General features: G+C 47.4%; 1 protein-coding gene across 1 annotated transcript in view; it reads left to right on the forward strand.

Moving 5' to 3' along the window:
• FARS2 (phenylalanyl-tRNA synthetase 2, mitochondrial) overlaps positions 1–13,544 on the forward strand; it is a 616,343-nt gene extending 602,799 nt beyond the window's left edge. The window contains exons 7-8 of the mRNA XM_035030774.1: positions 7,356–7,454; positions 12,484–13,544. Of these exons, the coding sequence (XP_034886665.1) occupies positions 7,356–7,410 (55 nt within the window). The 3' untranslated portion in view covers positions 7,411–7,454; positions 12,484–13,544. The remainder of the gene's footprint in view (positions 1–7,355; positions 7,455–12,483) is intronic.
• The last annotated feature ends 10,950 nt before the right edge of the window (positions 13,545–24,494 follow it).

The following is a 24,494-nucleotide window of genomic DNA, read 5'->3' on the forward strand; positions in this document are numbered from 1 at the left end:
ACTGCCCCCCACCCGCCGCCCTGGCCAGAAGTCCACCCCAGGCCCTCACGGGAGGAAAGTGACAGCCTTCTCAGGGCTTTCTTCAATGCGCTTTGATTTTCTGCTCTGAAGGAAAGACGGGACCTGGGCTGGCGTGACCCCAGCCAGACCAGAGCAGCTTCCAGCAGCTTCGCAGGCTTTCCCCCCAACTCCCCACCACTGCAGGGCTGCTCCTAAAGCAGACAGACGTCTCCTTATGTGTGCGTGGCTGACTAGCCACACTCCTGGCCCTGTGGCCCAGCCTTCCCTTGTGGCCTTCTGCAGGCGTGGCCAGCGGGAGCAGAGCCCCAAGACCCCTTCTCTTGCTGTTTCACACCCCAGCCCTGGCATAGGCTGCATGGGCTCGAGGGAATCACAGTATTCACGTCTCCAAGTTCACACGGGTATCAGGGCTAATGCAGGAGCTTGGCGGCACCCAAGCCCAAGAAGGGCGACTCAGAGCCATCAAAGAACAGGGAGCATTAAAGCCCATTGCCTAGAGAAGAGAAGAGAAGAGGCCTTACTTCTATGTGGACTTGTTTGATTCAGCCCCTCTGTGCCTCGGCTTCTCTCCCCTCAGGTGGGAGTCAGGAAGGTGAGACAAAGAATGCGTGTAGAGCTCTCAGCTCCTGGTCTCTCTCCTTGCCCCCCAGATTTATTGGGATATAATTGACAAATAAAATTTGTAAAATTGTATACATTCAAGGTATAGTTTGATGTTTTCATATATGTATATGTTGTGAAATGATGAACACCATCAAACTAATTAACATATCTGTCACCTCAAATATTACCAATTCCTTTCTTTTTTTCTTGTGGTGAGAACACTTAAGATCCACCCTCGTAGCAAATTTCAAGTATATAATACGGATTGTTAACTAGAGTCACCGTGTTGTATTTTAGGTCCCCAGAACTTCATCCTGTGTCACTGAAACTTGGTGTTTGGCTATGACCAATATCTTCCCATTTCTCTCTATCCACCAACCCTTGGCAACCACCATTCTAGTCTCTGCTTCTTTGAGTGTGATGGTTTTAGATTCCACATACCTAAAAGTATCCTGCAGTATTTATCTTTCTGTGTCTGCCTTATTTCACTTAGCACAGTATCCTCCAGGTTCATCTGTTTTTGCAAAAGGTACGATTTCCTTTTTTTTTTTAAAGGTTAGATAATGTTCCATTGTATGTATAAACCACATGTTCTTTATCCATTCATCTCTCGAAAGGCACTTAGGTTGTTCCCATATGTTGGCTATTGTAAATAATGCTGCAGTGAACAGGGGAGTGCAGAGATCTTGAGATCTTGATTTGGTTTCCCTTGGATATGACCCAGAAGTGGGATTGAAGAATCACTCGGTAGTTCTACTGTGAATTTTTTGAGGACCCACCATGCTGTTTTCCATACGTGCTGGAGGTTCCTGGTCTCTCTTACTCAGGGTGAAGAGGCTGCAGGTGCTGGCAGCTATGAACCATATGAAGGCTGTGGGGTCAGTCCCTGCCCCTTGCCAGGACTCGAAGCTCCCTCACTGGAGATGAATTTCCTTGAGTCCTGCAGCCTGGATGGATGGTACGGCCATCCTTCAGGTCCCAGAGCCAAGAGAACCTGGGCTCAAATCCTCAGAGCTGGGCTGTGTGACCTGAGGGGACAGGACTGAACTTGTCTGGGGCTCAGATCTTCTTCTGTTCACTGGTGCTGGTGGTGGACCACTCACACAGTGGATGAAAAGAGCAGAGGGAATTGAGCCTGTGATGTCTGCCACATATTAATCAGTCACCTCTTATTTTTAATAATTATAATTGGAATCTCTGTGAAAGAGCAGGCAGCCCTTGGTAGTGTGTTTGGTGAGTCTCTGGTGGAGGGAGCTCACATTAGATGGCATCTGAGTGCGGGCCCCTGCAGTAATGCAACCAGGAGAGCCTGTAGCTGGAAGACAAGGAAGGGGTTGGGGGTCAGGGAACAGGGGAGACTGGGGGGAAATGGGGCGTGGGCCAAGACTCCCTTTTTCTAGCCTCTAGCTCTGCCTCAGGCACGCCCCAGGGCCTTCAGCTGGGGATGAAGGGAGACAGCCAGGACTTCTCTCCCAACTGGAGTGAAAGACACACAATCAATTTCAAGGCACCCACTGTGTCTGTCAGGTTCTGACCCACCTGGATCGAAGCTTCCCCTGAGAAGGGCCTTGAAAGGCTCGCCTCTTCTGCACCTTCGTCTTGTGGAGGACCAAGGGAAGACCTGGAAACGCGAGTCTTTCCATCAGCCATGTCTCATTACCAAGGAGAGACCTCCGAAGGCAGCCTGCGCCCCCATCCTCCGGCCCCCATGTGCCTGCCGGTCCCCATGTCCGTGAAGCTGCTAACACTATTAGCCACCTGCTCTGTGCTCCTAAAAAGACACCTTGTCTGGTGGGGGACAACACCCCTCCAGTGTGATTTCCTCAGAGTAATTTGCTCGTCGGGCATTTGCTGTCTAGAGGTTACTTATTAACCAGACGGAATCATTTATCTACTCAGGATAGAATTTTAGGACGGGATGCAGAAATGATCTGCAGGTGGTGAGTTGTTGGTAGCAAGGAAGGGGGGTTAAGGCGTGGAGGAAGCAGGGGGTGGGGGGGCCAGGGAGATTAAGGAGGGAGAATCACCTGAGGTTTGGGCTGTGCAGTATTTAATGGGAAAATTAGTATTTCCCAGGTAATTGCTTTTAAGTGACTATTGAAATTAATGCCTCATTCCAGCATCACATCTTTGTTAGAACATTTGCCTCTTAGAGGGAGCAAAAAAAGAGAGAGAGAGAGAGAGAGAGAGATAACCGTAAAAACCTGGAATGAGCACAGCCTATCTGCTGGAACGGCTGAGGACAGTGGGCTGGGGGCTGCAGGGCTCTCGGGTCGCCCTGGAGGCCTGAGCATCAAGGACTTGTGGTGGCCCACTGGTCAGGAGGAACTCCCCACCAGGCCCAGCTCTCCCAGCCATCCCCAAGCACTGATAGAGAGCAGAGGGACAGAGCAGCTCAGGACACACAGATGGGCCTGTGCTGTCCTTCTGCTCAAGCCGGCCAGATTCCCGGGCTTCCCAGCCACAGCAGCGAGGCCTTGGGCCCGTCATAGCCCCTTTGTTTCCCTATCCATGGTGTCGGCTCACTAGGATGTCAGGGGCCCCCTGCGGGGTCATGATAACAGCGCCGACTTTTGAGCTCATTCTGGGTGTGAGGCACAGTCCCGTGAGGGGGACGGCTGTGGTTGGAGGCACTGGAGCTGGGGCAGATATTGGGGGGAGGATTCTGGGCCCGTTTGAAGGTAGTTACTGGATTCCTAAACTTATTATGGGAATTCCTCTGAGAGGAGACACATGCTTTGCTTCACCTGAGGCCTGAAAATATTTGAGTTTGCTTCCTAGAAACTGGAGTCAGACCCCTAAGTACCCCCAACATTGTCAACCATCCCCTCCTCAAGCAGCCTTGAGTCTTGTCCCAAGGAGAAAACCCTCCCACGGGTTGCTACCCACTTGCCTTCCTCCCCTCTGGGGCCAGGACATGGGAATGAGCACTCTGGACTGGTTTGAACGGGGATGGACGTCAAACATCTGTGAACATGAACTCCATTCCCACCCAGAAGCTGCTCCTTCAGGAGTCCTCCTCTGCGGCAGCATCTACCTGACTGGGTCCTTAGACGCTCTGTCCTACCCTTGCAACCTGAGAGCTAGGATGTGGGGATGAAATCAGCACAGCCAACAAGGTTGGCAGATGAGGGGATTTGGCTATGGTTCTGGCCCCCGTTGTCAGATGTAACAAGGGAAGGTTACATTTATTGGGGTAATGCTGGGCTGAGCCCTTCCTAGGCATCTCCTCACTCAATCCTTCAAACGAGCCATGAGGTTGACATTAGCATCCCCATAATACAGACAAGGACACTGAGGATTGGAGGACCGGCTGTGAAGACAGGGCAAAGCCGGGGCTCAGGTCTGTTCTGTCTGAATTTGGAGCGCAAATGTAATAAGACAAGAACATTTTTAAGACTAGCACCATCCTCCTGGGAGACATGGTGGCTCTTGCTTGAAGAGACCCAGAGCTTCAGCTGTGGAAGCAGAGGCTCCGAGAGGCAAGGAGCCTGGCCCGGGCTTGGCATGCAGGCGTAGGTTTGGAAAGTTATCCGAGGATGGGCCAACTGAGAATCACCAGCCGCCGCTGGCATCCTGATGCATCGGCCCAACTCCCCAGCCAGTTACGTGGCAGGCAGGCCCTTCAGAAAGTAGGGCACAGGCCTGGCAAATCTGGAGGGGGTGGAGAAGGAGAGGCGGAAAAGCTGGCCCAAGGCAGGGAACGGGAAGAGGGAGATGGGGAGAGAAGAAAGAATTGCAGAAGCCACCAGCTCGGGACCAGCCGTGGAGCCAGTGCCGGGCCCCACTCTGCCCATCTCTGACTACATCAGAAGGGACTACAAGAGGCCGCGCACCAAGCTGCGGCCTCAGACGTGCTACCCGTCCACCGTCCTGGAGCGGTGGTGGATTTTCCGTTTCAGTGGCTGCATTGAGCAAAGCACAGGATTACCTGTCCCCAGCCAAGGTGTCAGTGTTGCCAGGGGAAAGAGGCACCCACTTGGGGACATTACTATCCACGTGTCCCCCTTACTGTTCCCTGCTGCTGCCCAAACAAAGCTGACCTGCTGCCCACTTTCCCCGAGCAACCTGGGCACTGGGGCGTGCTCTCCCTTAGAGCCGTCATCCCCAGTGGGCTCTAGCGTCCCCGAAGGAAACAGATCAACTCCGGACACTCCTGAAACTGCCACCTGAAACTGTGCAGGACTTAGAGGAGTCCCTTAAAGAAAGAAAGAATACCAGCCTGGAATGCTGTGGGGGGTGGGGTGGGGTGAGGGTCCATCGAATCAGGAAGCCTGGATTCTCTTCATACCTCTTCTACCCACACAGCTGTGTGACCTTGGGCAAGTCACTTAAACTTCTCTGGGCTTGTTTCCTCATTGGTAAAATGAGCACCAGATGGCCTCTAAGGTCCTGGCCAAACTGTAACTCCGTCACTCTTGCTGGGCTCATGCAGCAGCTTGTCTCCCAAGAGGGAGGGAGGCATAAAGTGCAGAAAATGATCACTGGAGGTTGGCCAAAGATTGGAGTTTGGGGACCCTGAGCACAGAGATCGTGGTGTCCATGCTCTCCACCACGGTGAGCTGGCTTAGACCCTGCCCTCGAGGCTGCCTTTGCTCATTTCCAGGACAACACCGGAGCACTGGGGAGTGGTCATTTTGCTGTTCCTGGGACTGGGCCGAGCAAGCAGGGGAAAAATTCCACTGGGGGCAGAAGAAAAAAGGCTGCTGGGCTGAGCTTAAGACCAGTGGCTCACTTCCCCAAGCTGAGCTGTAATCACCATGCTGGGTCGTACTGTGCCTTCCCCAGCATATCACAGAGGGGCTTATGTCTGTGGTGGTGAGCTAGAGTGATCAGTATAGATGGAGACTTCCCCACAGCCGGGCTGTGAGGTGAAGCATGCAGTCAGGCTGCCTGGGGGAAATTTGGGCGGCCGGCCATTGTTTATAAATGGGCAGCCCTGACAGCATGGGCAGGGCCCCTGCACCCAGAGCAGACCCTCCCAGGTACAGATCAGGAACAGCTTCCATGCTCCGCCTGCCACAGAGAAGCTAGGGCTTCTCTCCTCTCCTGCAGAGAAAGAGTAGGCAGGCTCAGGGTCGGGTGACACTGTCTTGGGTCCCACTGGGATCCGCAAAGAGCCCAAGCCTCTAGGAGGTGAGTCCTGATAGATTGTCTCCAGGCCCTGGGATGGTGACCAGCCAGCCCAGGTTGTTACTTGCAGAAAGAAGGTAGCCACTTTGGGAAACTAAAATTGCAGAGTGAGGCTTCTCTAGAAAACCCCAGGCAGTATGGTGTGGTCATGGAGCCAACTGGATCCTGGTGCCAGCCCATCACTTCTGAAAGATGTGGCCTTTTGGGTGATGCTTCTCAGTTTTCTCCTCTGCAAAATGGGTATAGGTTTGGGAGTGTGGGGGTGAAGTGAGGTGATGCCAGGCACATAATAAATGCTTGCTTCATAGAGAACAGGCATCCTGTCTCAGAGCTTGTTTCAGTGATGGAGTTTGAGAGGTAAGAAATCCTCTCCAGCTTGGCACTGTGTCCTCTGACGGGTCCTCGGGGCAACTGGGCATTGAAGAAGACATTGATGGGGTGGAGAGAAGGGAGAATGGAAGATGGTCTCTGTCCTCTGGGTCTCAGTTGCAGTGGAGGGACACAGAGTAATTAGAGAATACCGAAAACACACCATCCAATGCCGTGAAGGTAGAAGTCACTCCCTCAATCCTAACTCAATTCCTTATCCTTGCAGAATTAGTGAACTTGTAAAGATAGGGTGGGAGGGAAAATACTCAATCCAACTGAACATAGGTGGTGTGCTTTATTCTGGATAGCAAATATAATTCTAGAAAGTTCCATTGTGGCCTAAAAAATTTGTAAATCTCATCACACTTTAAAAACCTTTTTTTTTAAATTGAAATTTAATACACATATACTGGAAAGTGCACATATCACCAATTGAACACATCTGTGTTACCAGGACCTGGATCAGGAAATAAAACAGTGTCAAAACTCTAGAGGTCCCTCCCCGTGCTCCCTTCCTGTCACTTACCCCCTTAGGATAAATAGTATTCTCATTTCTAAGAACATTAATTAATTTTTCCAGGTTTTACTTTATTTAAAAGGATTCAAATACATTTTTTTGTGTGTCTGTCTTCTTTTGCTTAACCTTGTATTAATCAATTTCATCCACAGTGTTGCATGCATTATGGATCCATTCTCATCACTAGATATTATGTTGTGTGAATATATCATAATTTATTTATATCCATTATACCATTGATTGGCATTTGTATAATTACCAGATATAGTCTACAACAAATGGTGCTGATAGGCACATTCTACTACCTGTGTGCTGGTGGATATATATATGCATTTCCATTGGTTATATACCTAAGAGTGGAATCTTTGAGTCAGAGCTTATGTGTATATTCAGTTTTATAAATATCATCAAACGTGTTTCTATAGTGATTATACCAATTCCCTCTCTCACTGGTAGCATATAGGATTTCTAGTTGTTCCACATCCTTGTCAACACTTATTATTTTCTGTGTTTTCCATTTTAGCTATGCTGGTGGGTGTCTATCGGTATTAGATCATGGTTTTAATTTGCATTTGCCTGATTAATGCAATTGAACAAAATTTTCTACGTTATCAGCCATTTAACTAAATTCTTAAAGGAAATGCTTGTTCAAGCATTTTGTTAATTTATTTTTTTTAATTTGGTTAACTGTCTTATTCTTATTGATCTGTAGGAGTTCTGAGGACAAGTCCTTTGAAGATGGGAGAATCCTTTCACGGCATGAATAATGTTTGCATCTACATTTAGAAATCCAAATATTGGGCTTTCAGAAGTAAGTCACACAAGGGGGTGCCTGACTGGCTCGGTCGGTAGAGCTTGTGACTCTTGATCTCCGGTTATAAGTTCAAGCCCTGTGTTGGGTATTGAGATTATTTAAAAATAAAATCTTAAAAAAAAAAAAAGTAAGTCACACAAGCACTTACAAATTTCAAGAGGGAGGTAAATCCAAGCATGAGGAAATTCAGCCTCAAACTTTCCCAGCTACAAGGCACCTCTTAAAAAATAAGAAGACTGTTTCCTTTTCCTCATCCATTTCATGCTGGTTGGGCAAGTGGGGATGGGCAGGTTATTCCATACAGGGAGTCAAATAAGGAGGACAGTAGGTGAAGTGGCTGGACAATGAGGTGGACAATGAGGAAGGACACAGTGGGGGCATCGTGGAGGGTTTGTAGTCCTGCAGTTGGACTTGCTATGTAATTGGGCACATCACCATGCTCAACTAGGACTCGTGGACAGATGAAACTTCATATGGCAGGGGCTTGTCGAGAAAGAGAAAATGAGTGGTGGAGGGCTTATGATTTAGATGGGCAGGTATCTAGACAATCAGCGTCAACTCACCTAAGAAAAATGCTTTTGCTTAATTTGGGGACAACCTGAAAAGCCAAAACAGAGAACAAAAGTACTTCTGGCAGCATCTACCCCCCAGATTAGTGCAGATGTGGCACTGGGTGTGCTTTAAGACTCTGTTAGTGAATTCCTAGGGGTGATGCACAAGGACCCACCCTTGTCCTAAGTCCACATTTCAGAGAATGGCCCAGCCACCAACTGTGTGCCACCAGCCAACCTGCCATATACAGCAGATTCTGCAGCCCTTTGATACTACCGTAAAGGACTTTCCCATTTAATTTTCATTTTACACAGTGCTACATAGATATACTTGTCCTTTGTTAAATTAAAAGGAGACCCAGGAAAAATTTTCCTGGCTTTCATTCATTCAATAAACTTATACTGAGCACTTACTGTATGCCAAGTATCCTGCCAGAAGATAAAGAAATAGCACAAGGTTTCGCCCTCAAGAACCTCACAGTGTTGTGGAGGAGATAAAAAATTAAACAATTAATGTCGGATAAGATAGTGGCTGTGAGACAGGGGTTTGCAGAGTGTTAGTGGGGCAGGGGGCCTAGCCAGTGGTTGAGGAAGGGGACAGGCTGGGGTGAGAAGTCTCAGGAAAGGCTTCCTGAAAGAGTTAATACTTTCAAGTCTATTTCTTCCTCACTTCTGCAAAGGAGATATGTTTGAGAAAATTTAGGAATTCACAAAACTCCACCATGCACCAGAGCAGAAGGAAAAGATTTCCAATTTTCTATCCTGTTTAAATACCTCATGTTGTTATACCTAGGGTCCTCATGACTTATTTTAATGAACCTGTTTTTCCTCATTTTGAACATGAACTCAATGAAAGTTAATTAAAATGATGTAAAATGTGACCTTATGTGAATTAATTAATGTTAGAAAAAATGAGCTTCTTTTCTTTTCCTTCTGATTTCTCACCTAAGGAAACCCAAAACGGTCACCATTTCTTTACAAAGCATTGCCAGGGCTTGTGGTTTTCAACATCTTTCTCCTGCTTGCAGCCATAAGAATGCACAGCTGGGCAACTGGGTAGGAAACTTGAGGATTTGTTGTGCCGTAATTCAGTGGATGCTCCCTCTAATGGGCAGTGAGGCTAAGATCAGCAGAATCAGGAGTAAGAGAAATGGGGAAGGATTTATAATCACTCAGGATGGGGGGTGTGGGTGGAAGCTAAGAACCTATCAAGAAAGCCAATTGAGCACTAAGAGTTGTGGGAGTTAGATGCTCTTTTCTGTGTTCTCCCTGGTAGGGCATATGGCAACGTATCAGTTGAATCCGCTGGGATGCATTCAGTTGCAAGTAATAGAAACCCTAATTCATCATGATTTGAACAATTAAGCAGTTTATTATCTCACATAATAAGAAGTCCAAAGGAGTGACAGCTCTAGGTTTGGTTAATTCACCAGTTCACCAATGTCTTAAAGACCCAGGTTATTTCTGTCTTTCTACTTTGCCATCCTAAATGTTTTGGTTCATCCTCATAGACTGTTCTCCTAATGGACCCATCACGATTGTTTTGGTTTCAGGAACAATACACACACTCAAGCCCAAAGGCAGAAAAGCAAACATTTTTATCTTTGTTGTTGTTGTTGTTGTTGTTAAAAAGAGCCTTCCCAGAAACCTCACCAGCAGATTTTCTGCTTAGGTCCACTGGCCAAAATTGTATCCCATGCCCATGCCTAAACTAATCATCTGGCGGAGCAATCACTCCATCATATTTAGCTTAGGCCATGAACTCTCAACCCTGATTAGGGGAATGGCCTAGACTTCCCTGAAGGACTTGGTAACTTGCATGAGGATGAACTAAGTCAGATTCTAGTAAGAAGGAAATGGGTGGTTGGCAGAACAGAAGGCAAGCAAGATGTCCACAAGGAACAAGAGGTTCTCTGCTTTCTCCACTTGGAGTTGAGGGGCATAGCTTTGGGGATTTGGGGTTTGACCCTTCGGTTATCTCATTTCTTCTCTTCAGTAGCAAATAGTCATTAGAATCACATGAGACAAATGAGCATACTGTCGTGAAGAAACAAATTCATTACAGTGAGGATATTGGGAACAGACCATATGTGAGCAGATGGAGAAGCCCTTAGCAAAGTTGTGGAGTGCCCAAAGCTTGACTTCTGATTTGGGGAGTCTATCTTTTCTGTGTCCTTCCTCCCCATTCTATATCCCACCCAAGAGACCCAAGGTTTCCATATTCTCCTCTCTCAAAGCCAACATGTGCGAAAACATCAAACATAGTCACACTAAACTTTACATGACAGTGAACACAGGACAGGGATTAAAAGATAGCCTCGAATTCCAGCTCTACCATTTGCTAGCCTTTTAACCATTTTGGGCCTCAATTACCTCACCTACAAAATGAAAATCATGATACTACCCAACAGGTTGTTTCTATGGTTATTACTGTTAACTGTAATAGAGCAAGCTAACTGCCCAGAGCTTGAAGATCTCCATGACTTAGCAAAAGTTTATTTATCACTAACACAGGGTTCAATGTGTGATTCTGGTCAGGGAGCTCTCCTGTGACCCAGGGACTCAAGGACTCTGCCGTTCCATTTTGTGGCGTCACTGTCTTCTACATGCAGACTTTAAGGTTTCTGAAGGAAAGTCATGCCTGCTTTCATTGCCTTAACCTGGAAGCAATGACATTATTGAGAATGGATCCAAGGGGGCTAGATCCAATCTACCTAGATCCAAGGGTGCTGGAATAGAAAACTTTGCTGTATTCCAGGAAGAGAAAATAGGTGTGGTGAGCATTAAATTAGACTCAGGCACATTATTATTTTTGCTGCTATTATCATTATGAATACAGCGCATTAAAAAGGCAGTCATTTTCCAGATGTAACTATGGCCTCTAATATTCATTGATGCTCACTGCCATCATCCCAGGAAGCCATTTCTGAGAGATTAGGAAACTTAAGTTTGGTTTGAGGTGTCAAGGGACCAGACGTCTGTTACTGATGAGAATCATGAAGTCTGGTGATGTCTGTCTTCTCCACAATATGCAACATGGTCTTGGACACAATAAGTGCTGACTCTAACCATGGAACTTACTCCTGGCAGATGTGGTGTCCATTCTACTCTGTCTCCTCAGGTTCCCTTCCCATTTCCATGCCCCTCAGCTCCCAGTTTGCTTTTACTCCATTCTTCATCAGAGACATGCTTCTGGAAGGTGTTTTGCCTGAGTGGACAGAGAACAGGAAGTACCTGCACCTCAAGCCATTAGAGGAGCTTCTATGGCCTTAATTACTGTGCTGAGCATTGTAAAGTGCCACCCATGTCCCTTCAACAAGGACTTGCTGTTCCAGCAATGGAGAGTGCTTCCCAAATCTAATGGCTGAGGGATGCAGGTACATAATGGTCTGATCATTCCTCTGAGATAGCCCCTACCTAGTGACAGGTGGGTAGAGGGGCTCATGGTCTCCAGACTTCCTATCTGGAGATAAGCCAGTCACCCTGTAAGCATGGGGCTTTGTTGACTTTGCATATTGCTTGGCTTCCTTCTCCCTATCTTGCCTCCTCACTTCCCTCCAGGGAACACCACCCAGTAAACCACTTTATTTCAGAATTTCAAAAATCCCAGGGTCTATTGAACCAAATAGCAGAGAGCATGTTCAGGTACATCATTATTTGCTCCTGCCTCAGTTTTTACATTCATAAGTCAAAATATCACAGAAGCAGACTTTAGTATGATACAGAATCTCTGAATGATGTAGTGACTCAAAGATGTTCTGTAGCAGCTCATCAGCCCACATTAGGTCTTCAAAGGGTTTTGAGAGATGGGGCTCAACCCACTGCCAGCCAGGTCATCTGAAAACAGAATTTAAATCAGCAGAAAGGGTCTCTATCAATTGAGTTAGACTTGCTTTTCTCAACAGGATATTATATTGTGAACTTGTAGACTCTGGATTACAGTATATGAATTTCCCAAGGTTCATGCTTAGATTATACAGTTTGCAATAAGTGAGGCAATTTCAGCTTTATGTTGACCATCTATAAAGCCATTCCTTTCTCTCCTACCCCAATGAATGGTGTACTTGGCTCTGATTAGGACTGTCTCTGAACTTCTGATTTCCCCAAAATTTGGAGCTATATTTAGTAATGACCTCAGAGCAGGTACACACAAGGCACAGTGAGATATACACAAAGCTGCACCTCAAGCCACTAGAGGAGCTTCTGTGGCCTTAATCACTGTGCTGAGCATTGTAAAGTGCCACCCATGTCCCTTCAACAAGAACTTGCTGTTCCAGCAATGGAGAGTGCTGCCCAAATCTAATGACTGAGGGATGCAGGTACATAATGGTCTGATCACTCCAGCCCAACTTGGAACAACTCTGAAGAGCTATACAAGCTCCCATGGCCCCCCTGAGGTTGACCAAGGCTGCCATTGGGTTTGGTTCAATTACTTTCTCCTGCTTGATCCTCCTTCCTTCCCCTCCCTTTTACAGGTGTTGACTGCTTAATCAACATTCTGTGTGAAAAACTCCATCTCAGAGCCTGCTGTCAAGAGCACCCAATCTACAACCGTCACATTTCTCTCCCTCAACAGCCATGACTCTCCCTGAGGCACCAAGGATGACAAATGTAATGGCCACATTCAGTGCTGGATCTCTCCTCTTGTTTTCAAGCCCTCTGGGTCAAGGGCAAGGAGAAGAGAAAACCTCAAAAGGCGCAGTTTAGAGATTGTACAATGGGCTGTGCAACTCACCTTGATGCACACAGAGGGTAAAGAGGTTTTTATGGTCTGTGCAGGGAACAGTTCTGTGTTTATTCCAGACATCATCCCTGAGTGCTCCCTCCTTCATTCTCACATTCAAACCCTCAGCAAGTTAGAAAGTCCTGCAGACTCTCCATTAAAATATATTTTGAATTCATCTACTCTTCTCTTTCTCCTATACCTCCAACCTAGCCAAAGCCACAGACATCTCTTACTGGATTATAGGCATCTTGCTTCCTTGCATTCGTTCTCCACAGTAGTCAGAATAATTTTTGAATAATTATATTTTTATTTCTAAGATCTCTCATTAGTTCTTTTCATAATTGCCAGCTCTTGAGTCATACCCACCTTTTCTCATTTGATATATGATGCATAGATACCTTCCCTTATCTCTCTGAAGATATGAAATATATGGACTTAAACATTTCTGTCCTGATTACACTAGTAGCTCAGTTTCCTCAGTTTTAAGTTCTTTCTTTTATTGAATTTGTTGATGTTTTCTTTATAGGGTTGGTCACCTTCAAATGTTTAATATATATAGATTGTGTGAAAATCTCTGTATTTATACATTTTATTAAACTACAGCTTGGTGTTCGGCAGGCCACTGGGAGCATGGGTGGGAGCTGTTGGCTTGTGCTGTGGAGAAGGTCAGCACCTCCCACCAAGCAGGGTGGGTCTCGCTGTCCCATCTGCATGTGGGAGCTGCTCATTCTTTCTGGGTGTTGTTAGCCACTCAGGGCTCTGCCTGGCCTCAGCTTTCACACTGAGCAGATCCTCATTAGAGGCAGGAGCATCCCTTCTCAGGAAATCCATCCTGACAAATCAACCTAAACATATCCCCACATTCTTTTCCTTCATTGCATTGATCACAAGTGTTCATCAAGTTTATAGCAGCAATGTCCACAATAGCCAAACTGTGGAAGGAGCCAAGATGTCCATCGACAGATGAATGGATAAAGAAGATGTGGTATATATATATAATGGAATATTATGCAGCAATCAAAAGGAATGAGATCTTGCCATTTGCAATGACGTGGATGGAACTGGAGGGTGTTATGTTGAGTGAAATAAGTCAAAAAGAGAAAGACATGTATCATATGATCTCACTGATATGAGGAATTCTTAATCGCAGGAAACAAACTGAGGGTTGTTGGAGTGGGGGGTGGGGTGGGAGGGATGGGGTGACTGGGTGATAGACACTGGGGAGGGTATGTGCTCTGGTAAGCGCTGTGAATTGTGCAAGACTGTTGAATCTCAGATCTGTACCTCTGAAACAAATAATGCAATATATGTTAAAAAAAAAAAAGAAGAACAAGAAGGTAGCGGGAGGGGAAGAATGAAGCGGGGGAAATCGGAGGGGGAGACGAACCATGAGAGACGATGGACTCTGAAAAACAAACAGGGTTCTAGAGGGGAGGGGGGTGGGAGGATGGGTTAGCCTGGTGGTGGGTATTGAGGAGGGCACATTCTGCATGGAGCACTGGGTGTTGTGCACAAACAATGAATCATGGAACACTTCATCTAAAACTAATGATGTAATGTATGGGGATTAACATAAGAATAAAAAATTAAAAAAAAAACAAAAAAAACAAGTGTTCATCAACTTGTTTATGGGTGGCCTCACCCACTAAACCACGCTTGATGAAGGCTGGGAGTAAATCTGGTTGGGTACCCAGTGTGTAGCAAGTTCTTAACACTGCATTTAACACATATTTATTTCAAGAAATAATTATTCAATAATTGTTGTTTATACTTTCGTGTAAGATTGCATTTAGAGACAGGATTCTAGTTAAACACCGTTTGAAAACAATTGCAGGAAAGGGTACTGTATCAAATGAAGAACAAAAGCTGATCCTTCTCTTTGTATTTAGATTCTGTGGGGCAGAGAAATGAGAGAGATATGGGCCCTGCATAGGCCTCATGTCCAGAGGAAACTGCAGCTCTATCACTGTCCTAGGCTGACTCTGGAGCCTGATTTCACCTCCCCAAGAGCTGGGAGCTCATTTTTCCTCTGAACTCACAGCCTGCTGCCAGCAGAGAGAGGCAGAGCCTGCAGAAGCTGCTGCAGGATCATTAGGGGCATTGGAGGAGACTATTACGTTAGTCGCTGGGTCCTGGGGGGCTCAGCAGGTAGAAAGCAGAGAGATGGAGGGGGAGAGAGCTGCACACTGCACCATTTTGAGTCAGCCCAGGATGCAGCATCTCCACCTTACCCCCATCAGGACCACTGTGTAATCTGCACCCATCCACCCATTCCTGTTCACAGTGGTAACAGCTGCAGTTGGTAAGGGACCTTCCAGAAAAGAGGTTGTTATGACACTTGAGAAGGAGGGGGCTTTAAGGATCACAGCTACTCTTCCCACCTCCTTTTATAGAAAAGTGAACCAGCCCAGAGCAGAAATGCCTGGCCCAAGGTCACGTAGGCAGTAGTAAGAAGAGGAGCTGGGGCCAGAATGCAAAGCTCCTAATCCCCAGGGCACTGGCACTGCATCAAGCTACACTTGCTTTCTCCTCCTCTCTCTTTCCCCTTTTACTTTGTTTCTCTCCTTCTTGTCCTCAGCCTCTTCTTTCCACTTCAGCCCCATGCCTCAGCTGCACCACCAACTCCCACTCCTCTGCCCTACTGCCATGCAATTTACTCGACCCCGCTTGGGGTCAGGAGGCTAGCTGTCCTCTGACCATGTGGCTATCACCTGACCAAAGCTCCCTCTGGGGCATCAAACAGAATCTGCGAGCTGCACTAGGAAAACCAGCAACGGGCTTGGCCGCAGCATACACCAGCCCAGGCTCGCTGACCCTCTCCACACAGGCACTGGGTATTCATTTCACTTCCAGTACACTGGCAAGCCTAGCCCTTGTCTGATGAGCCTGGTTCTCAGACCTGGTTTCCTGGGATGAGAACACTTCCGAGGGCTCTGAACTGCGAGTAGGTTTTATTTGACCATCTCAAATACTGACTTTTGTATTTAGCCTCTGCTATTCCCTCTCTCCCTGGTGCCACACCCCCGCCCACCTTCCCCTCCAAAAGAGTGATCACTCCCTTCTTTTGAGTCACCACCATACCTGGTATGACTTCCACTCTTGTACCAAGCACACTGTATTGCAGTGACTTGCTTTGTCCTCTATCCTGAGTCCTCCCAGGGAGCACCCTGAGTGCAGGATCTGTCTCCAGCACCCGAGGATGCTGGTGCTAAGAAGGGCCTCAGTCATTGCTGGCTGGCTGGGATCCTGGTCACCTGGGATCCACACTTGGGTGCAAAGGGGGACATAGGAGGGAACGTAAAGTTCCCCCAACACCAACCCCAGACTTCTCACTTCCACCTCCCGCCCCCAGTTGGGGGCATGGATGATCATGGGCCGCTGCTCATGCCTTATTAAGCCACAACCCTCCATCTAAGCAGAGCCTGGCAAGGGCAGCCCCCAGCGTGGGTGTGAAGGCAAGAGAACAACAGCCCAGCGAGGAGGCCCTGGGAGCATGATTTCCTGACAAGCTGGGGATTCCAGAGTGACCTATTCCTTATAAGAGCATTTTCTAGAGTGTGTCCTGTAGAACACTGGACCCTTGATATGTTCTGGGAGTAAAAGGCTCTGAGATCATCTAGGTTTAAGAAACGCTACTTACAGACATATCCTTGTCGAAGCTTCGCGGTGCACTGTGGTGTGTTAAAAGCTCTGAGCGACCCTATAGTAAGAAACATGAATTGTAAAACTGTGAAAACAAAAATGTATAACAGGGGAAGAAATCTCTCCACTGACCCTGAAGTGAAGCAGGTTCCTGGGCGGGAGAGCCCGACCTCCCCGGGGCCCGTGAGGGGCTTGGGAGCTGTCACGGCTTCTGTCCTCACAGACAACACTGCACTTCAGGGGTGTGTTCTTCCTCCCATCTGGGCTCGGTCCTTCTCCTCTGTATTTTGTTTATGCCTATTTGCAATTTCTGAAGAAAAAAAAAACGAATAAATAGTTTGAGCCCCAGAAAGAGGGCTGGCCAATGAAACGCGGAGCTGGGGTATTACAGCATCAGCGAGGCTGCCCATTGGCTGGCTTGCCCTGAGGAGATGGATACAGTCCCACGACCCCTCCCTCACCCCCCAGCTTCCCCCACCCTCGGCCTCGTCGAGGACTCAAGGGGTGCTGGAAGGATCGCAATGCCCTTGGCCGTGGGCCCCATCAGCGGTCAGCCTGTCCATCCTCGTCTGGCAGTTGTTGCCTGCAAGCCTGTTGAGGAGAGAGCCTGCCCTCTGGCACTTGGCCTCACACTCCCCCCGATCCCGGGTTGAGCCCCCACCGTGTCATGCTGTTTTCACGTAGTGTTTATGCTCACCCTGGGACAAGCTTGCGGGGATGTTCTCCTGCTTGAGCGAATTAACCCTTCCTTCAAAACCAGCCCAGGTCCTCTTCCCACCATAGAGCCTTCTCTGCCTGCCCCTGCCCGCATGAATCTCTTAATTTCTAAATAATTCATTCCTCTTGGCACCCACTTAAGCTGGTACTTGTAGCAAATGTATTGTGATGCACTGCCACATCCGTGCCCCCCTTTCTACCATTACATAATATCTTCTGATTTTAGCTGGGTGCACATATTCTGGAATAGAGACTACATTCCCGATTTCCTTGCACCTGGATGTGACTAAATTCTGGCCGACGAGATGTTCATGTTCAACTTACAGAAAGTGTCTCTAAAGGGAGGAGGTGTTCCCTTTCATGTCCCTTCCTCTCTCCTTTTAGCCGGAATGGAGACATGATATCTGGAGCTCAAGCAGCCTGCTTGGACCATGAGATAGCACACTAAGGATTGTGGAGTATCAAGATGGAAGTAGCTTGGGTCCCTGATGATTTTGAAAACACCATACCAACCCTTGACTGCCTACCCTCGTATATATACATTTTTATGTGTTATCCGGTATCTTTTGGGATATGTGATTAAGGTTAGTCAGGGTTCTTCAGAGAAATAGAACCAATAAGATATGTGTGTGTGTGTATATATGCATGTATGTATATATCTCTCTCTATATAAAGAGAGATTTGTTTAAGGAATTGCCTCATGCAATTGTAGGGCCTGGCAAGTCTGAAATCTGCAGAGCCAGAGACGAACTAATATTGTGGCTCAAGTCCAAAGGCAGCCTTCTCTCTTCCTCAGGGAACCTCAGTCTTTTCCCTAAAGGCCTTCAACTGATTGGATGAGGCCCACCTATGTTATGGAGGGTAATATGCTTTACTCAAAGACTACTGATTTAAATTTCAATGACATCTAAAAAAAAAATACTTTCACAGCAACATCTAAACTGGTGTTTGAACCCAAACTGGATACTATGGCTCTCATGGGCTTAATTATGTCCCCTCCAAATCCCTATGTTGACGTCCTAACCTCCTGTACCTTGGAATATGACTGTATTTGAGGACAGGACACTTGATGAGGTGTTTAAGTTAAAATGAGCCTGTTAGGGTGGGCTTTTATCTACTCCGACTAATGTCCTTATAAGAGGAGTTTGGGACACACAGAGAAACACCAGGGGTGCATGTGTGTAGAGGGTTGACCATGTGACACAGGGGAGAAGGTGACTGTCTATTAGCCAAGGACATAGGCCTCAGGAGAAGCCAATCCTGCTGCACCTTGATCTTGGACTTCCAGCCTCCACAACCACAAGGAAATACATTTCTGCTGTTTAAGCCACCCAGTCTGTGGTATTTTGCATGGCAGCCCAAGCAGACGAATACATGTGACCTAGGCAAGTTGACACATAAAATGAACCTTCTCAGTGGTGCTTATTTACCTAGACAGTGGGGTACTTCGGAGGCAGACCCAATTCATCCATCTTTGGGGATCGTGCAAGTTTTCGGAGCATGCTAAGATTGGACTCCAGATACTTCAGTGCTAGTGAGTGATGGAAGGTGATAAGTAGAGGAGTGCCATGGTCAAATTAGAATTTTAGAGGGATCTCTGTTGAGCCACTGAGGGGCAGAGGAGGGTAAGACTATAAATGGGGAGGTTGGCCTAGAAGTTTGTGCATGAGAATAGAAGGAAGATGCCACAGGGACAGTGTTAAGGAGAGCCTTTGGCACTAGGTGGCCTGCTGGACTGTGGGGAGGCGGGGTTCCTAGCGTGCATCTCAAGTGTCTAGTTTGAGAGGTTGGGTGGAGGATGATGCCACCAACCCAAGTAGAAAAACGCCAGCTATGTTCCCCTTGGTGGTGGTGGGTTTGGGTGGGGGCGGCAGCTGACTGACTTTAAGCATGTTGAGTTTTATATGAGCCTGTTAGGGTGGGATAGAAATCCAGATTTCTGTCATTTCTATCCAGCAATTAAATTTCTAAGAGTCATGACTCTTCCCACCGTGCTTACATGTCTCAATCCCAAATTTCCCAAACATGCATGGCCACCTGGTTTTTGTTCTGTTTGTTTTCACTCTCATCACAATAAGGTAAATTCCAGAAAGGGGGCCGGCACTGACCCCCTGCCACGTGAGAAAAGCCCAATTTCATAGCAGAGATAGCTCGCATTTTACTGGCCTGGGGCCTTTCTCTCTCTTTTTTTCTTTTTAATTCAGAATCTTTGACTGTCTCCTCCAAAATATCTGAGACTACCTTAAGTGTTTGGAGGGATCTTCCCTTGGGCTGCATGGAGGTCTGACTGCTCTTCTAAAAGCAGATTCCCCTAGAAACAGCTTTATTTCCTCCATCTGGAAGTTTTTCCCAGGGGCCAAAACCCATTCCTGATGAAGGCCTCCCAGTCTCCTGCCCTGAGCAAGCAGGTAGGGAGAGAGCAAAGTGGGGTCTGGAGTGGCCTGGACCTTTAGAATCTGCATGTGAATCTTTCCTTCTGACCATGACCCTGGGCAAGTGTCTTTTAATCTCTTATGACTAAGCACCTGCTCTGTGCCAGGTCCCTGAGCTTTCTGGTTACATCTGGGCCTCTGCTTCCTCATTTGACAAAACAAGGTAAATATACCAGCCAGGCAGGGTTATTTTGATGCATAAAATGAAATAATAAATGTGGAAGGGTCTCTCACAGTGTCTGCCTCGGAGTAGAAAGTCCATAAATATTAGGGCATTCTGCATCTGGAAACCTCACCTCTAGTTACTCTCTTTCTCTTCCCAATTAGACAAAACAGTAACAGCAGCAGGCACGAAATGCACTCCAAGGTCCTTCTTTCTAACCATTTCCTGCCAGAGGAATGTTTGCATTCTTGCTTAGTTACAAATCCCGTGCTCCTAGATCTTAAATAGAACCCTGTGGTGCCTGCCCCTGTGTGTCCGGCTCTGAGGGGACTTGCTGCTGCCGACCCTTTGGGGAGTTCACATGCCCATGCAGAGGGGGTCTCACCACCCCCCTCCACCCCACCCCCGGTCTATTAGGCAAGATGGCCAGCCAGCAAGAAGTGGAGTGGGGTTAACTCTCTGTTGCCCAACAGGGACCTCTAGCACACAAAGACCTATGAAGCTGTGCCCTCCCCTATGTATGAGAGGGCTCTTTTGGTGGGAGGGCTTTGTTCTTTCTGGCTTCCCGGGGGAAATGCAGAAATCTCAGGGAGCCACTGTGGGGTCCTTTTGCCCCGCTCTCTGGACCGGTGTGTCTGAGGACAAACCCTGTCTCTACTTGGTGTTATGCCGTGCAGTGGAACAAACCTCCTTAGGCACATGTACCTGCACATGACCCTCCCGAGGCCAGGTGCCAGGCTTCTGAGGAGGACACTACCACTTGGATATTTCTTTTTGCAAACATTGATGACATCCAGTGAGCATCTCTGCTTAGTGTACCTTCATGAACTAGCAGTCAAAGGGTCTCCTCCATATTGGTAGGGCTACACGGGATGGTTCCCCCCCTCCTAGTATAAGCCTGAGCTGTTTTCCACACAATCCTCAAGAAGACAGTGGTAATGATGATGGTGTTAATGATGGCTGTAAAATCCGTAGTAGCTCCCATGTACAGCCCTATTTGGCTTGTAAGACTTGGCAGATCACCAACGCCTCTCCCTCTTTATATTTACTGCGGGCCAGAGATGGGCTGAGTGCTTTGCAAGCATTGTTAACACTTGTTACAATCCTGGAGGTAGGCACCATTACCACTCTGCCTTCGAAATAAGGAACCTGGAGCTCAAAGGGGTGAAGAACCTGCCAAAGGCCATACAGCCCAAAGTGGCAGAGCCACCTGGGTCTGTCTGTGCGAAGCTGGTGCTTCTAACCTACACACCGCAGTGTGTTTCTGGTGGGCAGTGGGACCCTCCCTGTCCATGGCCCTCTGCCACAACCAGCCTGACCCCACTGCAGGCACACCCTCTACCCAGCCCGTAGCTCTCCCTGCCAGGTCTCCTGGGTGCAGGGCTGGGAGGAAGGGGAAGCCAGCTCTCAGCTCTGTGGGGCTGGGAGGACAGAGCTGGGAGGCGGGTTGTCTATTGATTGACTGAAATTGGATTTGTTGACACAAACTGCCAGCATTTCACAGTGATGGAAGGATTGCCCACCGGCCTCATAACAAGCAGAGATTTCCCTGAGGGCCAGCAGAGCTGCTGGTGTGGTTTTTTGTGAGAAGAAAGCAATTAGGAGAATGGGTGAGGTTATTAGGTCTTATTGCTTCCCTCAGTCCCTACCTACCCCGCATGCGGCATGGCTCGGGATCTCGGCTCCCCGGGCTACGTGCTGTGGATTCTGTTTCCACTGCATAAAGTCAGGCGAGGGACAAACACAGCTTGTGTGCACTGACTCCAAAGCATATGGAGAATGCACACACGTATTCGGGTCACCAAAAGGAACCAGCAGGTGGAATCAGCTTTAGCAGACTTAAAAAAATAGCATCATTGGATTACAAACACAAACCCATGAATGCACAATGCACGCACATCTCTCTCTACCTTGCTTTCTACATCCCTTTTCACATTTTGTCACATTAAGAATGTTCAGACTGCTCTAGTTTAAAAGGCATCGTCAGGTAATTGGTCAGCTATTCCCATCTGCAGATGGGCTGGGAAAGGAGAGGGGAGGAGGATGTATTTCCCTGGGGGACTCTCTGCATTGCGTTAGCAACTATTTATTGGGAGCTGGAATATGCGCAGGAATATGGTGAGGAGGTAATGGAATATCAGGAATACGGTCACCTTAAACTTGTACAAATATTGTAGCTGCCAGGGCACGTTCACTGCTGTATTTTTTGTTGTGGTGGTAAAATATGCATCACATAAAATATACCATCTTAACCATTTTAAGTGCACGGTTCTGTGGCATTAAGTACCTTCACATTGTTCTGCAACCATCACCACCATCCATCCCCAGGAAGTTGTCCATCTTCCCAGATTGAAACTCTGTCCCCATTAAGCACTAATTCCTGTCCAACCCTTTAGCCCCTGGCAACCACCTCTCTCCTTTCTGCCTCTATGAACCTGACTATTTGAGGAACCTCATATGTGGAATCATGCAATATTCATCTTTTGTGACTGGCTCATTTCACTTAGCACAATATCTTTAAGGTTCATCCCCTTTGTAGCATGTTCCAGAATTTCCTTCCTAGTTAAGACTGAATAATATCCCATTGTCTGTATACATCACATTTTGTTTATCCCTTCATCCGTGGATGGACACTTGGGTTGCTTTACCTTTTGGCTATTGTGAATAATGCGGCTGTGAATGTGGGTGCGCAAATATCTGTTCAACTCCCTGCTTTCACTTTTTTTGGGCATACCCCCAGAAGTGGAATTTCTGGATCATATGGTAATTCAATGTTTACTTTTTTGAAGAATCCTCATACCGTTTTCCACAGCAGCTGCACCATTTTAAATTCCTGCTGGCTGCGCACAGAGGTTCCAATTTCTCCACATCCTCGTCAGCACTTGTACTTTTCTGTCTTTTTTTATAATAGCCATCCTAATTGGACATGAAGTAATATCTCATTGTGATTTTTATTTGCATTTTCCTAATGATGAGTGATGTTGAGCATCTTTTTCGCATGCTTGTTGGTCCTTTTTTATGTCTCCTTTGGAGAAATGTCTATTCAAGTTCTTTGCCCATTTTTTTAAATTGAGTTGTTTGTTTTGTTGTTATGTTGCTTTAGTTTGATTCTTACAATGGCTAGGGCTAGAGTTATGGATGGACCCCATTTTACAGAGAGGAAAATGAGAATCACAGATGCTCAGAAAATTGCTCAGGGTTTCCCAGCCAGCTGGAATGGAAGCAAGCAAGGGCTCTTGACTCCCAGCTCTGTGCCTTTCTGCTCTGCCACGCTGTCTCCCTCATGGGGTGAGATGTGGTCCATGTCTTTCTGGACGTTACATTTCGCTTAGGGAATAGTCGTGATGACACAAAAGCTATGTAAAATGAAGCTTACAGATGGCAAGTTTTTTGGGCATTCAGGAAAGAAGGCGGAGGACTGGGTCATTTGGGGAAGACCCGAGTGGCAAGGGGAGACCAGAATTGAACATTAAAGAGTAGTTTGGTAGGCAGAATAATGCTCCCCAGAGATACCCATGGTCTGATGCCCGGAGTTGCGATGATGAGCGGTTTTGTGGTAAGGGGGGGATTAGGTTGCTAATGAGCTGACAGGAGATGGGGAGACTAGCCTGGATTATCCAGGTGGGCCCAGGAGATCCTAAAGGAGGAAGCAAACAGGAGGGTCAGTGGGGATGTGACAACAGATTCAGAGAGGCAGAGAGATGTCGTTTGAGAAAGACTCTACCAGGGGCGCCTGGGTGGCTCAATCAGTTAAGTGTCTACCTTCGGCTCAGGTCATGATTCCAGGGTCCTGGGATCGAGCCCCACGTTGGGCTCCCAGCTTGGCGGAGATCCTATTTCTCCCTCTCTCTCTGCCTGCTGCTCTGCCTACTTGTGCTCTCTCTATCTCTCTGTCAAATAAATAAATAAAATCTTCAAAAAAAAAAAAGACTCCATCAGCCATTGCTGGTTTTCAAAAGGGAAGAAGGGGCCGTGAGCCGAGGCCTGTGGGCAACCTCGAGAAGCTGGAAAGGGCAGAGAACAATTCTTCCCTAGCGTCCCCAGAAGAAACACAGCCCTGCTAATACTTCAATTTGGGCCCGCTCTGGCCAATTTTGGCCTTCTGCCCCCCGGAACGGTAAGATAATAAATTTGTGTGTTTTAAGACATTGCATTTGAGTTTGTAGTACTTTGTTATAGCAGCAATAGGAAACTAATAGAAATAGCCAGAACTTGGTTAACAGGAGAATCGAGATGCTGGGGATGAAGAGGGGATGAGCGCAGGTTGGAGATAAGTCTCCCCAGAACAAAGCATTTGCCTTGGGAAGAAGTCATTGCTAACATGCATTGAGTGCTTTCCTTGTTCTGGCCTGGTTTGAGCACGTTATGCACGTGTTCTCAAGAATCCTATGAGGTTGGTGCTATTATGACTGCCTTTCACAGGTGAGAAGAGATGCTGCGGTGGTACCCAATGAAGCAGGAAGAGGTAGGACATGATGTGTATGACCGCGGTGCTAACCTGGAGGACCCTGAGTGCTGTCCCTCTCCAGCTGATGGGAGGCCGGGCTCTGTCCTCTCCCCTGGAGGGGGTTAGCCAGCTGCCTCCTGAACCTGGCCAGCTGCCTCCTGAACCTGGGCATCTCTATAGGAGGCAGCAGGTAGCCCTATGGAGCACATCCCATGGCATCTTTGATCTGCTTGTTGCCTAGCTGATAGTAAATCAAAGTGAAAGAATCATCCCTTTTCTCCCCAAACCCCGAAACCGGGCTGGCCTTGTGTCTGACTTAGCCCACTAACCACTGTTTGTGTGACCTCTGCTTCCAAAGC

Source organism: Mirounga leonina, unplaced genomic scaffold, assembly GCF_011800145.1.
Source record: "Mirounga leonina isolate KUSES-001 unplaced genomic scaffold, KU_Mleo_1.0 Mir_366, whole genome shotgun sequence".
Lineage (NCBI taxonomy): Eukaryota > Metazoa > Chordata > Mammalia > Carnivora > Phocidae > Mirounga > Mirounga leonina.